The sequence below is a fragment of the Arabidopsis lyrata genome (assembly GCF_000004255.2).
Source record: "Arabidopsis lyrata subsp. lyrata unplaced genomic scaffold ARALYscaffold_2, whole genome shotgun sequence".
In the NCBI taxonomy this organism is placed as follows: domain Eukaryota; kingdom Viridiplantae; phylum Streptophyta; class Magnoliopsida; order Brassicales; family Brassicaceae; genus Arabidopsis; species Arabidopsis lyrata.
The window spans coordinates 14573062-14585610 of NW_003302554.1; the positions used below are offsets into that span (position 1 = coordinate 14573062).

Below are 12549 nucleotides of genomic sequence, written 5' to 3' on the forward strand. Positions count from 1 at the left end.
TCTTGCGTTTCTTGGAGTTTAAGCAACCTGTCAGGGCAGTCCGATGCGTAATATCCCAATTTGTCACACCTATAGCAAGTTATCTTGCTCGCGTCTCTGTATCCTTCATTGTTCTGTTGGTAACCATTACCTTGCGAGTAACCAAAGCGACCTCTACCTCTTCCTCTTCGGCCACCTCTACCTCTATTTGCATACCAATTGTTTTGAAACGTTTGTGTTTCTGAATTAGCATACATGAGTTTTGATTGATCTTCTGGTGCATTCTCTGCAACAACAATCCTTTCTTCGTACGTTTTAAGTCTTCCTATAATGTCTTCAAAAGTGGTGGTATTAAGGTTTAATACCTGTTCTAATGAAGCCACTATATGAATAAACTTAGTAGGCAGACTGTTAAGAAACTTCTTAACCATCTTAGATTCCTCAATCTCTACTCCAAGAGAAGCAGATTTTGAAGATATCTCTGCCATCTTTCCTGCGAACTCATCTATTTTCTTTGTATCAGTCATCTTGAGTTTCTCAAAGTTAGCCATAAGTGTTTGTAGACGTGCTTCTTTGACTCGTTCAGCTCCCACATGTCTCGACTTTATAGCATCCCAAACTTTCTTTGCAGAATCCAAATCTCCTATCTGCAGAACAAGTGCCTCTGGTATTGACTGAAACAACAGCGCGATAGCCGTGTTGTTCTTCTTTTTGTCTACTACTTCTGCCTCTGTTTCAGGTTCAATAGCTTCCCATACCTCATGACATCTTAGTGCAGCTTTCATCCTCAGCGCCCATACGGTGTAGTTGGTGGTGTTCAGCATCGGACAAAGAATAGATGTAGACCCTCCTCCTTTCTTTGGATCTACGAGAACCAGTGCATCTTCCGCCATTGCTCCCAAGAAGATCGCAACGCTCTGATACCAATTATTGAATCAAACACAATATAAGAACAACTCTTTAAAGAATAACTCTCTTTATTAATCTCAAGAACTCAAACTCTCAAACTCTCTTTCTCAAAAACCTTAAACACATAAAACTCTCTATCTCAATCTCATAAGCTATATCACAACTCGATATATGCTTATATAGCCACAACCTCTAAACCTAATCATAACTCAATTAGGATTACATAATATTCTCTAGATAACTCCTAAAGAATTAGTCTTTATCTCTTCAATAAACCGACATCTTGCGGTTTAAGTAACCTCCGGTTTAAGCCTCTTTCAAGCTTAAACCAACAGTGAAGGTAAAGGTTAATTAATTAGTAGACAAAAGCATAGACAAATTAGCATTTAGTATATATAAAAATTCTGATAGAATATATAAATTTTAAACAAAAAATAGCCTCATGCATGGGCATGGCACATGAAAATGCTAATCATATTATCATACACAATTGCTAATAACTCCAATTAAACGTCTTAATAATTAATGAGATAGCTGGAAATCATAGAATCATTAACATGAATTTATGAGTATTAACGACAAAGCGACATACATTACTAATTTACTATGTCCGCGTAATGAATGAATCATCTTTATCCAATTTTAAATCTCCGCATAGTACGGTTAAAATGAAATTAAGCTTTGCAGTTTGCACACAAATAAAAAGAAACACAAAAGGCCAAAAACCTTATCCGACGCCGTTTTTGGTGGAAAATCTATGCAAAATGGTCATGATTAATGGGTACAAATGGTGTTACGGGGTTGACTAACAAATAATAGTATAGCCTAAAAGGATTGTTGTAAATAGTGTTGGTGCATGTGATCGATCCTCTTCGCTGTATTAGCCACGTATCTTTTGAAAACCTTTTTTTGTTTTTATTCTCACCAAAATTATTTTTGTTTTTTCCTCAAGCAAAATTATTTTGCCAAAAAAAAGAAATGGACGGCCAAGAAAAAAAGAGAACAGAAAAAGTAAGAAGGATGTTATCATGTTATGATACCGTGATGTCTTTAAATCCGCCTCAAGTTTAGGCCGAGTGATTAGTGTCTTTGGGTCATATTAGCGTTGTATTTGTTTGGACCAGTTGATTCAATAAGTTTTATGGGATATATGAGGAACATTGTTGTTACATCCAAAAATGTAGATATAGTCTCTATGAATTTGTTTCTATATAGCTAAAAAGAAACCTAAGAGATCAAAACGAATCTAAACTTTTGTACAATAGGTTAAAGATCTATATACTGGTGGTTTGGATCAAACAATATCAAGATAGAAAGTGATTAAAGCGATGGATATACAAGTAAAACTAAATATTGACGATTCTAATTAGCTGTTCAAATTACTTTCACTCATATATATCTACTATACATGTTTTTTGAGAAATATATCTAATCGCAAAAATAAAATAAAAAATGATGCTAATTAATGAATGGAAGAACCAAGATGGTAAAGGTAGTTTCGTAATCGAAATAAAAATCCATGTATTTTTTAGACCAACCACAATCGGATACCGAGATACTATATCATAGAATGGAAAATTTGTTAATTTATCGGTGATATGCATGAACCATCATATGTTCGTTGTCACTAGCGTTCCTATAACATGATAGGTCCAGACATTAATTCCTTATCTTGAGAGAAACTTATGATACGTCTCAACATACTCATCATTGAGAATAAATGTTGTTAGTTTGAATATTAACCATACAAAGTAACCATAAAAACGAAACTTGTTTAGGAATTAGGACTGCTTGTTGTGGTGTATCATTAGGATCTTGAGAGCAACCTCAACGTATGTTTCTTACAAGGTACCTAAAATTTAAAATATTAAAAAGAAGAAAGAACAAGAGATGTACCTTTTAGACCATTTCCAATAAGGATTGGAGATCCAGTTTTTTGCAATTAAAATAATGAAAAAATAGAAAAAGAAGGAGAAAGAATGAGAAAAATGTCTAGGGCGAAAAATCCTAATACACTCTTGAAAAACCATTTTACCAAGTGTTTTAATTTGATTGGTGTAATTTAATTAATTATTTCAAATTTAATCAAAAAGTAAAATCATAGCAATAATAATATTTTTTTTAGATATTCACTGATGGAAATGCTCTTATATAAGGTACGTTTCTAATCATTTTAGAGATTTTTCTTGCATGTCTGTTTTTTAGTGGTCTATTTATTTTTATATTAAAATATTAATATTTAAATTATACGAAGTTCAAAAGCTTATCTGGTTGATCTAAGAGTTACATCTCTGTTCAAATATATATGGGCTTATTGGCTTAACAAAGCTATTTAGCCTGTGCGTTGTGTTCGGATACAATTCAAATCAAAGAAACTAACTTCTTTTCATATGATAAGTTTTTAGATTTGAGTTCGGCCCGGCCCGGCCCGGCCCATTAAACATGCTTGCAGATAATTGTTGGCAGATATTTTTGTTCACCTCCAAACTCAACCTCTAATTTTTTTCTATAAAATCTGATATTTTTAAACGACACTATAAATAACTCCAAAAGGAAGGCTCATGAATCCAAAAGAGCCAAACACATCACACAAACACATCACATAACAATGATGAGATCTATTCTCCTTATACTTCTTTTATCCTCCCTTCTTCCACCAATCCTCACCGTTGATCCCCCACTCCCATCATCAAACGGCTCCGATTTCATCCGTACAGCCTGCAAAACCACACTCTACCCGGACCTTTGCTTCTCAACTCTCTCCTCTTTTGCCAACTCCATCCAAAATGACTCGAACCGCCTCGCACGCGTAGCAATCTCCCTCACTCTCCACAACACTCTCCACCTTATCTCTTACCTCCAAAACGCTTATAACCGCGACCACCCAACCCCCGTCCTTAGAGACTGCTTCGAGAATCTTAAAGATGCTGTCGACGATATGAGAGGCTCGATGAAACAGATGAAGGAGCTTGTCTCCGCGTCTGGCTCGGTCGAGTCTTTTAGGTTCCAGATGAGCAATGTCAAGACTTGGCTTAGCGCAGCCCTCACTAACGAGTATACTTGTACGGACGGGTTCAAAGACGTCCACGAAGACGGCTCCATCAAAGATGACGTCTGCTCTCGAGTCGATGTCGTCAAGAAGCTCACTAGTAATGCGCTCGCTTTAGTTAACCGCTATGCCGACGAGTCAGTAATACATTAATTAATAATATCTTAGTCATTGATCGTTCGAGTCTTTCTTTATCCTGAAAAAATAAATTTTACTTATAAAATGTATTAATAAATTAAAATTACTACCGTTGTTGCATGTAATACTGAAACAATATGTGAGTTTTCCTTGGTTGTTAATATATTTTTTTTGTCGAAGTTATTATTTACTTGGATTTATTTCAGTTTTTGCAAATAAATGAAAACAGCGCTGTTAAAAAGAATCAGGTTCTTTTCGTTTTTCTTCCATTTCGGTTGTCGTTTTAGGATTTCCTTAGATTATTTTATGGTATATAAAAGTACGTTAAGAGAACGTGATAAATATATAATTGAACATAAATTACAATTCTTATAAATAAGATTCTTGATTTAATTTATTGATGACGAAGCCAATGCATAATTGATATTGCATTTGCATGCATGCGCTGTAACTCCACTCCCCCTCGGGAGTTTATATGATAGAACACTCGGGTTTCAAATATATATTGTCGGAGAGGTACGTACTATCGAACACTGAAGTATCGCTCACTTTTTTTATGTTTTTTAGAAACTAAAAAACTTCAACGAATATGAAAACATTATTCATTAGATTAATTTCCCCATCAAGCCTGAAAGTGGAAACATATTCTTAACTTCTCCTGAATTGATGATTGTAGTAAAAAAAAAAAGATAGTAAGAAATGATCGACATGATCGAAATATCGAATTTTCTCGAGAAACTAACAAGTAACAACTTTTTTTTTTGAACAAACTAACAAGTAACAAGTAGAAGTATCTATTATGGATAGAAAAAACATATTGATTGTACTTGGCCTATGATTTTCCATATATATAATAGCTAACCATCAACTTTATGTATATAAGAAATTGATGGTTAGCGAAAGCATCAGTCATTGTTGAGACAAAAGTCTAGTTAAAGACACAAATATGGAGAAACGACAAAGGAAAAATGCCTAAACTGGGAGGAGTGTTTGGATGGTAATGATGCTTCTCTTGTCTTTTGGATTTAAAAACCAAATAAAAGAACCCGTGAACCTTGACTCATCTTTCTTTTTCATTTAACTGATAACCTAACCATTCTATTATATAGCTCGTGGATTCTCCGGGGATTCGGGTGTTAACAAAAAAATAAAAATGTCACGATAACACACTTGGCACAATCTGATTCGCGAAATTCATGCCAAATTCCAGTTCTTAACTGTCAGAAAGTTTTTGTTAGTCAAGTTCACGAGACAAATTATAAACATCTGTCTTCTGGCTTGTCATCACTATCGCTCGGGTCCAATATCTATAGTTGTACACCGTAGGTATCAGTTATTGTTGGATCGCTTTTTCTCTTGCTACGTCTCCATCTGCCACACATGCTCCAACGTTGTGGCATTTTTAATTTTATTTGAGGGGAGAGATCAACAAAGCAAAATTCAATTGCCAACCTAATGTATTTTCCATTGAAGATAGATGTATAGTAATAACCCAAACTCATAAGAAGTGAAGTTGGAATGATAGTATTCGAGACAGCATCGTCTGAAAGCTGTCTTATGTAATAACAGTTGGTGATGATCGGCCGGTGAACTCTTGCATTTTCGACAGCTTTAAAGCAACATCAACCTGTGAAAATCAGAGATTAACAATTGGTGTTAAATAAACATGAAAAAGATCGATTATGAGTAATTTTGGGAGTAATTAAGGTATCTGAGAATCTGACCAAAGGAGCAAGAGCATCCTGAGAATCTCGGCCGATCTTTGAGGCGTCCTTTTCATACTGTTCAATGTAGAGCCTTATTGTTGCTCCTTCTGAGCCAGTTCCCGAGAGACGGAACACCTTCGTGACAAAAGAAAGAAAGCCCGGATTAGCTTTTACAATTTCACAAGTTGTTGAATTGTTACTGTGTTATGAATCCATTTTAGACATATTGACTTACAAGTCGTGACCCATCCTCGAATAAGTATCGGATCCCTTGGTGCTTTGAAACAGAGCCATCTACTGGATCTTTGTACTCAAATTCATCTGCACTCGCAACATTTGCAACCTCCGGATGAATTCCCTTTATAATCCTGACCAATTATTCAAATACGTGAGTCTGAAAGTCATTTTAAGTGAAAAAGGAATGGATTTGAAAAGAAGTGGAGAGAGATACTTGTTGACTTCAGGAAGTGAAGATTGCAACTTCACCAAGAGCCCCATGAGTTCTTTAGCTTTAGTTGCATCTACGTTCTTTGGAGGAAATATTTAGAAATTGGTTAAAAGGGAATTGTTTATTCTACATATTGTCTATAACACAATAATAAAATTTGTCAGTTTTACCTCATAGTCGTATCGAGTGTAATAGTGACGGCCATATGTAGCCCAGTGCTGGCGGACGATGTCTTCAACCGTCACCAGTTTTGCATTCCCATCAAGGGTTTCCTTGTTCTTGTGAGCCAGTATTGATAGCCAAGCAAGAACTGCCCAGATCCCATCTTTCTCACGGATATGATCCGAACCTGTGGAAAAGCTTCTTTGTGAGCTGTGTAGGGTTGTTACGGTTTCAAAATATGTGAAGATCTAGCAATAGAAGCTCACCAGTTCCAAAGCTTTCTTCTCCGCATACAGAGCACATCCCAGCATCCATTAGATTGCCGAAAAATTTCCAGCCTGTTGGAACCTGGAATATAGATGTATTAGAGAAATAGACCATGTTACGTAAATGCAATGAATAGAAGCTAGATAGAAGCTTCACAATGACATCTACCTCAAAGAACTTCAAACCCAAGTTTTTTGCAACGACATCAAGGGCAGCTGAGGTGGGCATGCTCCTGAGATACGAATGTGAAAGTTGAGAATTAAATGAGAAAAGATTGTAGTATCTATAATAAAGAGAAACATATGACACCAAAGTCCAACTTTTTCAATCTATGACCCGGAACAAACAAAAGAAGAACCGGGATGCATACCTTGCAACACCTTTCAAACCAGAGCAGAAGTATGGTATGGCCCCAACAGCATTTGCAGCAATTATGGCAACTGAATCCGAAGGAGTTACGAAAAACCTGCAGAGAAGAGATATTTTTGGTTAAAGTTGAGAGTGGTATACCCGCTACACATCTCTGTGCTCTCACTTCAAAGAGCATTAGTCTGCTACCTTTTACCAAGGATCATGTTTCGGTCTGCATCACCATCAGCAGCGGCGCCAAACTCTGGAGGCTCGCCTCCGGCATCATCAGTTTTACTCAATCCCATGCGTGCCACAAGCTCCTTAGCATAGGTAAGATTGGGATCCGGATGACCTCCTCCAAAGTCCTCCTGTACATAGTCGTGTTTTAATAAAATCATAAAAGTCATATTAAGGAATGATATTTCTTGGTTAGACAAAAATGATACCTTGGGTACGCAGTTCAACAACGAACTTTCTTCTGCACCTAGTTCTTCGACAAAGATGCGGTGTGCATAGGCTCCAGCCACTCCATGCAATGCATCATAGCTTCATAGAACGATGGGAAATAAAACATCAAAGACATGATTGAGCCTATACAAGCAAACAAACTCAGAAGAAAAGGTTTATGGATGTTGATGAACTATATACCAGAACGTAAATTTTGGAGATGATAGCAATTTCTTGATGGATTCAAAGTCGAAGATTGACCTGAAGAGACGAAAAAAAAATAAGAACCTCGAGAGCGCAGATTCTGGAACCATTCACATAGACTAGAGAGGGAGTAGATTCATGAACTGTTGTCTCTCTCAGATACAAAGATGGAACTACTTACTTCATTAGTTTAACATAGTCATCTGCGGAATCAAAAACTTCGACGTCAAACTTTCCTTCAGGTCCCTCAAAGCTGGTTATACCTATGGTAGAAATATCAACCTGTGCATTCAATCAAAAAGTCCAGCAAAAAGATATGATTAGTAAAATACAAGATGGAAAAAGATGATGACAAATAAGAGGATCATTCAGAAATGTTAGATACCCTGGGTAGATCTTCCGCTATTGGGTACTCCTTGATTGTCTTTGTGTTCTCGTAAATCTTATCTGTAATTGATTCAGGAGCTGGTCCACCATTCTCCATATTGTACTTAATTCCGAAATCCTGTGAATAGAATAGCAGCAAATCACAGCATATGGTATCAGAGAGATGAACATATAGTTTACTAAACTGATGCAAGGATTCAAAGCACACTAAGTGAGGAACAAGCAGAAAAGAGTGAGAACAAAAAATCAAGAACAAACTGACCTCAGTTGGGCCACCAGGATTATGACTTGCAGTTAATATAAATGCTCCGGTGGCTTTAGATCCCTGAATGTGGAGACTCGGGTTAGTTTCTCATCACGTCATTACATGTTGCATACAAGAATAGCCTTAGGCAACAACCCAAGAGAAAAGTAACTAGTATGAGTTTAGAGGAAGAAATCTCACATCAGCCCCTACTCTTTCACGGATAATAGCTGATACAGCAGGAGTTGATAGCAGACTGTTTTGACCAACCCACACGCGTCTAACACCATTAGCCGCTGCCATCTTAACTATAATCTGTCCAGGTAGGAAACAAAGTTGTATAAACCGCTAAAAAGAATGATCATGTGGTATTTATGAACAATCTTTTCATGAAAAAAAAGATTCAAAACGTAGTGGAATGTTAGCAGCCGCTCAATCAATGTTAGCCAAATGAACTTGAAAGTAGTGGAACAGAACTATTTTCAGTAATAAAATGTAGAGAATATCTTCAAAGAAAAATGTTACCAAGTTCATAAACTCTAATTCCTCGCCCTCTCTCTACTATTATGAAAACAAAGTGTCTGGAGAGTTATATTCTTTACTATTATGCTTACACAAAACGAAGTTTGCCAAAAAAAAAAACAAAGGACATGTAAAGCTTCTTACCTGAATAGCTTGCTCTGAATAATAACGACCATCACCAGAGACCACAAGTGTGGCACCTGCACAAGTTAACAAATACTCTTTCTTAGATGGAATTTGCAGTCATATACCTTTACCTGAATAACAACAATCAAAGCGAGGTAAGAGAGATCTTTTACCTTTAACTTTCTCAGGAGTAAGAGCATTGAACGTTGCCTGAACAAAATTTTCAAGGTAGTTTGGTTGCTTAAACACTTTCACCTGTCAAATTATGCCACCACAGTATCAGAGAGATTCCACATCCGTCTACAAGAACACTCGAAGAAACTAAGATAGAATCTGTTTTCTCAACACGTCAGTGCAACGTTTTAACACAATTAGCGGCACATATAGTTTCAAAATCTACCAAAATTCGCTAAAACGAAACAATTCGTGAATTCAAATCTCATCGGATCAGATCAAATTGTTAAACCAACTTACAAATTCATTCAATCCATAAGATCTACAAAAATCAATTTCGTTGGGATCTGAATCAGAATAACATCTCTAATCCAATTTCGAAAGCGAACGAACCTTCTTACGGAGCCCAGAAGTTCCAGGTTTCTGGCCATCAATAGGCGAAGTAGAGACTACAGAGACCTTGAACGACACCATTTTCAAATCTGAACGAAGCCTGAAGGTGAAAGAGGAAGATGATGCTAAAAGCCTCTTTACACAAGAGTCTGAGGAAGAAGGGAAAGAAGGCTAAACGAGAAGGTGACGCGTGTGGCTCGTCTCTTTTTGTCTTTTAGTGGACCTACCTTTACCCAAAACTGTATTAAATTCCCTAAAATTAGAACGCTTCTAACGTTTTTTTTTTTTCCCTCTAATTTCAGTTAATTTTCTTTTTTGATCCTTACATATTTTTCATCATCTTTTTGTATTTTCTTCACTGAATTATATTGATGTTGATTCGGAAAGGTTACAATACACATGAGTAAAAAAGAGATTAAACTTCAAAGAGACACAATGCTCGACCCATAACCTACAACGAGGAAGGGAGTTTTCGAAAATACATTGCAAAGACCAAACAAATCTTGTCTCGAGACTAAACTCTCGAAGCTCACCACAAGGACTTCCCGCACAACAAACTATGAAGACGGGTTTCAACACTTATGGCAAAAACAAGAGAGTGGAACATGACCTTCTCCGTAAATGATGCTTCTTTTTCAATGAATGCCTTTCTCAAGGGTTTCCCGGATGAACCGTAAAATAATCGAGAACCACTTAGACCGTTCAACGCCACAACGATCAAATAATTAAGCAAACCATCGCTTAATCCTAGATGAGATAAAATCCAGACATAATCAAAGAGCTCAACCCCAAACTAACAAAGACTATCTTAGTCGGGGAAGAGAAGCTAAATAATTGTAAAGACGTTGAAGACCGTTAATGGTCATTGTCAAATTCAACAAGAGAATATTCTTTTATACGTACGAGGCCAAAAAGGGAGACCTAGATATGGGGACTACAAGTGATTTTATTCTAATATACAAATGTAACAAATGAATCATAATTCTTTTTTCCTCTAAATATAACAAATCATACTACAAAACTTAATCACTACCGCAGTCAAAACAAAATTAATTTACTTTTCAAAAGCAAAAATAAATAAATTGTGAACCAAATATTATATATGCAGCTCGCTATTTACAATCACCTGTGACCAGATTTTATGTACTTCAATAACTCATTGGTCGTTTCCCGTGAGGGTCTGAGCTAGAGCTCTGACCAGCACTTCTAGTGGCATTACTCCGAGTCGAAGTTTTAGAAGATGCGGGGGTAACTCTGCCACCGGTTCCGGTGTTTGTGTTCAAGTTCGAACCGAAAGAATCTGTACTGGAACCAGTGGTCGACAATGTTCCAAGTGATGCTGCTCCTGAAGGACGATGAGTTTGACGACGGTATCTAGATCCCGGGACACCAGGATGATCCGGTTCTTCTAGATGTCCCGGTTTTCTCGAGAGAAGTAGAGATACCCGTCTCATGGACGGTCTTTGATGCGGATCGCCTTGAACGCAGAGTAGTCCGATCTGTACGCAAAGTTTGACTTGATCCGGATCAGCTGAAGATGCTATATCCGGGTCTAGTATCTCCATGGTCCTGCCTTTCTTATACAACTTATATGCCTGTGTCACATTCGGAAAGAATTTAGCATTGGTTATATTAAGCTGAAGAAAATTGGGTTGTTATGGTGGACTGCAAGCCCGTGAGGTCCACAGGATGACCCTTTTTTCATTTTGAGAAATCAGTGCCAGTCCGTCCGGCCCATTTTGAGTCGAAACCTGTCAGACCGGACGGACCAGGTAAAACCCTTATTGTTGTTTACAGTTTAATCGTGGGCTGAAATCAGGGTATTAAATCAGCGCAGCTTAAAACGGGGTGGGAGTTTTAAAAAACTGGTCGGGTCGTGCCATCCAAATTTCACAACAACGCTATAAACAATAAAGCATGAGATCAGAGACTAGAGGCTTTACCCATTCAAGAAGAGTCTGGTCAGGGTGTCTCATACTATAACTCGAGTTCTTCTGTCCACTTACGAGCTCCAGAACCAAAACCCCAAAGCTGAATACGTCTGCCTTTACCGACAGAACCCCGTGCATTACGTACTCTGGCGCCATATAACCACTGCGCATAAGAAAAAAAAGAAGCAGCACTGAACGTTAATTAACTAACACCAACAAACAAAAAGAGTCCACAAGAAATTAGTAAAAAGAATATGTAAAATGAGCTTTTAAGGGTTAAACAATAGAGAAATCATACTTGGTTCCTGCAACACGAGTGTTGACATGTGTTACATCTTCCTGATAGAGTCTAGCCATCCCAAAATCAGCAATCTTAGGAACCCATTTTTCATCCAGCAAAATATTACCAGCCTTAATGTCCCTGTGGATGATGCAATTTGGCGCGTCTTCATGTAAATAGAGCAGTCCTCGAGCAATGCCTGTTATGATCTCAAACCTCTGCTTCCAATCTATCTCCGATTTTCTGTTGGATTCTGCATTCAAATGAAGCAACCACTACATATTAAAATCGTCATCTTCTCATTGTCGTTTCTTCTAATGTACAAAGTACAAACCAATCTCATTGAGAAGAAAAACTTACTGAATAAGACCTTGTCGAGGCTCTCGTTTACGACATACTCATAGACCAAGAGTTTATCATCTCCATGTGTACAATAACCCCAAAGATTAACAACATTGCGATGCTGAACTTTAGCCAACAACTTAGCCTCGTTAACAAACTCGTTTTTACCTTGCCTTGAAACCTGTGATAGCTTCTTCACTGCTATGTCTCTCCCGTCAGGTAATCTTCCCTATTACACACCAATCAATCTCATCAGCCAAACTAACAAAACCCATGAAAACACACACACAATAATACACTTCAGACAATTTTACAACTACAACCATAAAAATGGAAACTTTGAGCTCTGTGTATGTCAAAATTGAGGTTACCTTGAAGACGGGTCCAAATCCACCTTCACCGAGTTTATGGGTCGGGTGAAAATCTTTAGTAGCGGAAACTAAAACTTGAAATGGGAAAACTTTTTGCTCCATAGCAGCAATTCGCTCAA

The 12549-nt window shown here is 37.3% G+C and overlaps 3 protein-coding genes across 3 annotated transcripts in view; 1 reads left to right on the forward strand and 2 right to left on the reverse strand.

Annotated features, from left to right (window-relative positions):
• The first annotated feature begins 3438 nt into the window (after positions 1-3438).
• Positions 3439-4265, forward strand: LOC9324854 (21 kDa protein). Its single transcript, XM_021034595.1, has one exon. It carries the CDS (start codon positions 3497-3499, stop codon positions 4088-4090), a length of 594 nt encoding a protein of 197 aa, XP_020890254.1. The 5' UTR covers positions 3439-3496; the 3' UTR covers positions 4091-4265.
• Positions 4266-5259: 994 nt separating this feature from the next.
• LOC9323391 (probable phosphoglucomutase, cytoplasmic 2) lies at positions 5260-9650 on the reverse strand. The gene is made up of 18 exons (XM_002888745.2): positions 9507-9650; positions 9113-9194; positions 8958-9013; positions 8493-8606; positions 8310-8372; positions 8046-8165; positions 7842-7942; positions 7658-7717; positions 7456-7555; positions 7217-7377; positions 7029-7124; positions 6827-6890; positions 6658-6739; positions 6400-6578; positions 6233-6309; positions 6017-6149; positions 5800-5916; positions 5260-5702 (listed from the first exon to the last, which is right to left on the reverse strand). Exons 1-18 carry the CDS (start codon positions 9585-9587, stop codon positions 5631-5633), a joined length of 1758 nt encoding a protein of 585 aa, XP_002888791.1. The 5' UTR covers positions 9588-9650; the 3' UTR covers positions 5260-5630.
• An 820-nt stretch (positions 9651-10470) lies between these two features.
• Positions 10471-12549, reverse strand: part of LOC9324855 (cysteine-rich receptor-like protein kinase 10) — a 2702-nt gene continuing 623 nt past the window's right edge. The window contains exons 2-6 of the mRNA XM_021034596.1: positions 12431-12549; positions 12078-12288; positions 11736-11970; positions 11450-11600; positions 10471-11101 (exon numbers count right to left, since the gene is read on the reverse strand). The exon at positions 12431-12549 is cut by the window's right edge and continues 14 nt beyond it. Coding sequence (XP_020890255.1) covers positions 10655-11101; positions 11450-11600; positions 11736-11970; positions 12078-12288; positions 12431-12549 — 1163 coding nt within the window. The 3' untranslated portion in view covers positions 10471-10654. The remainder of the gene's footprint in view (positions 11102-11449; positions 11601-11735; positions 11971-12077; positions 12289-12430) is intronic.

Coding starts and splice junctions, on each gene's coding strand:
- LOC9324854 (XM_021034595.1), top strand. CDS start 3,497: ATGATGAGATCTATTCTCCTTATACTTCTTTTATCCTCCCTTCTTCCA.
- LOC9323391 (XM_002888745.2), bottom strand. CDS start 9,587: ATGGTGTCGTTCAAGGTCTCTGTAGTCTCTACTTCGCCTATTGATGGC. Junction 9,195..9,506: donor CTTCTGGGCTCCGTAAGAAG/GTTCGTTCGCTT, acceptor ATAATTTGACAG/GTGAAAGTGTTTAAGCAACC. Junction 7,556..7,657: donor TCTCCAAAATTTACGTTCTG/GTATATAGTTCA, acceptor CGTTCTATGAAG/CTATGATGCATTGCATGGAG.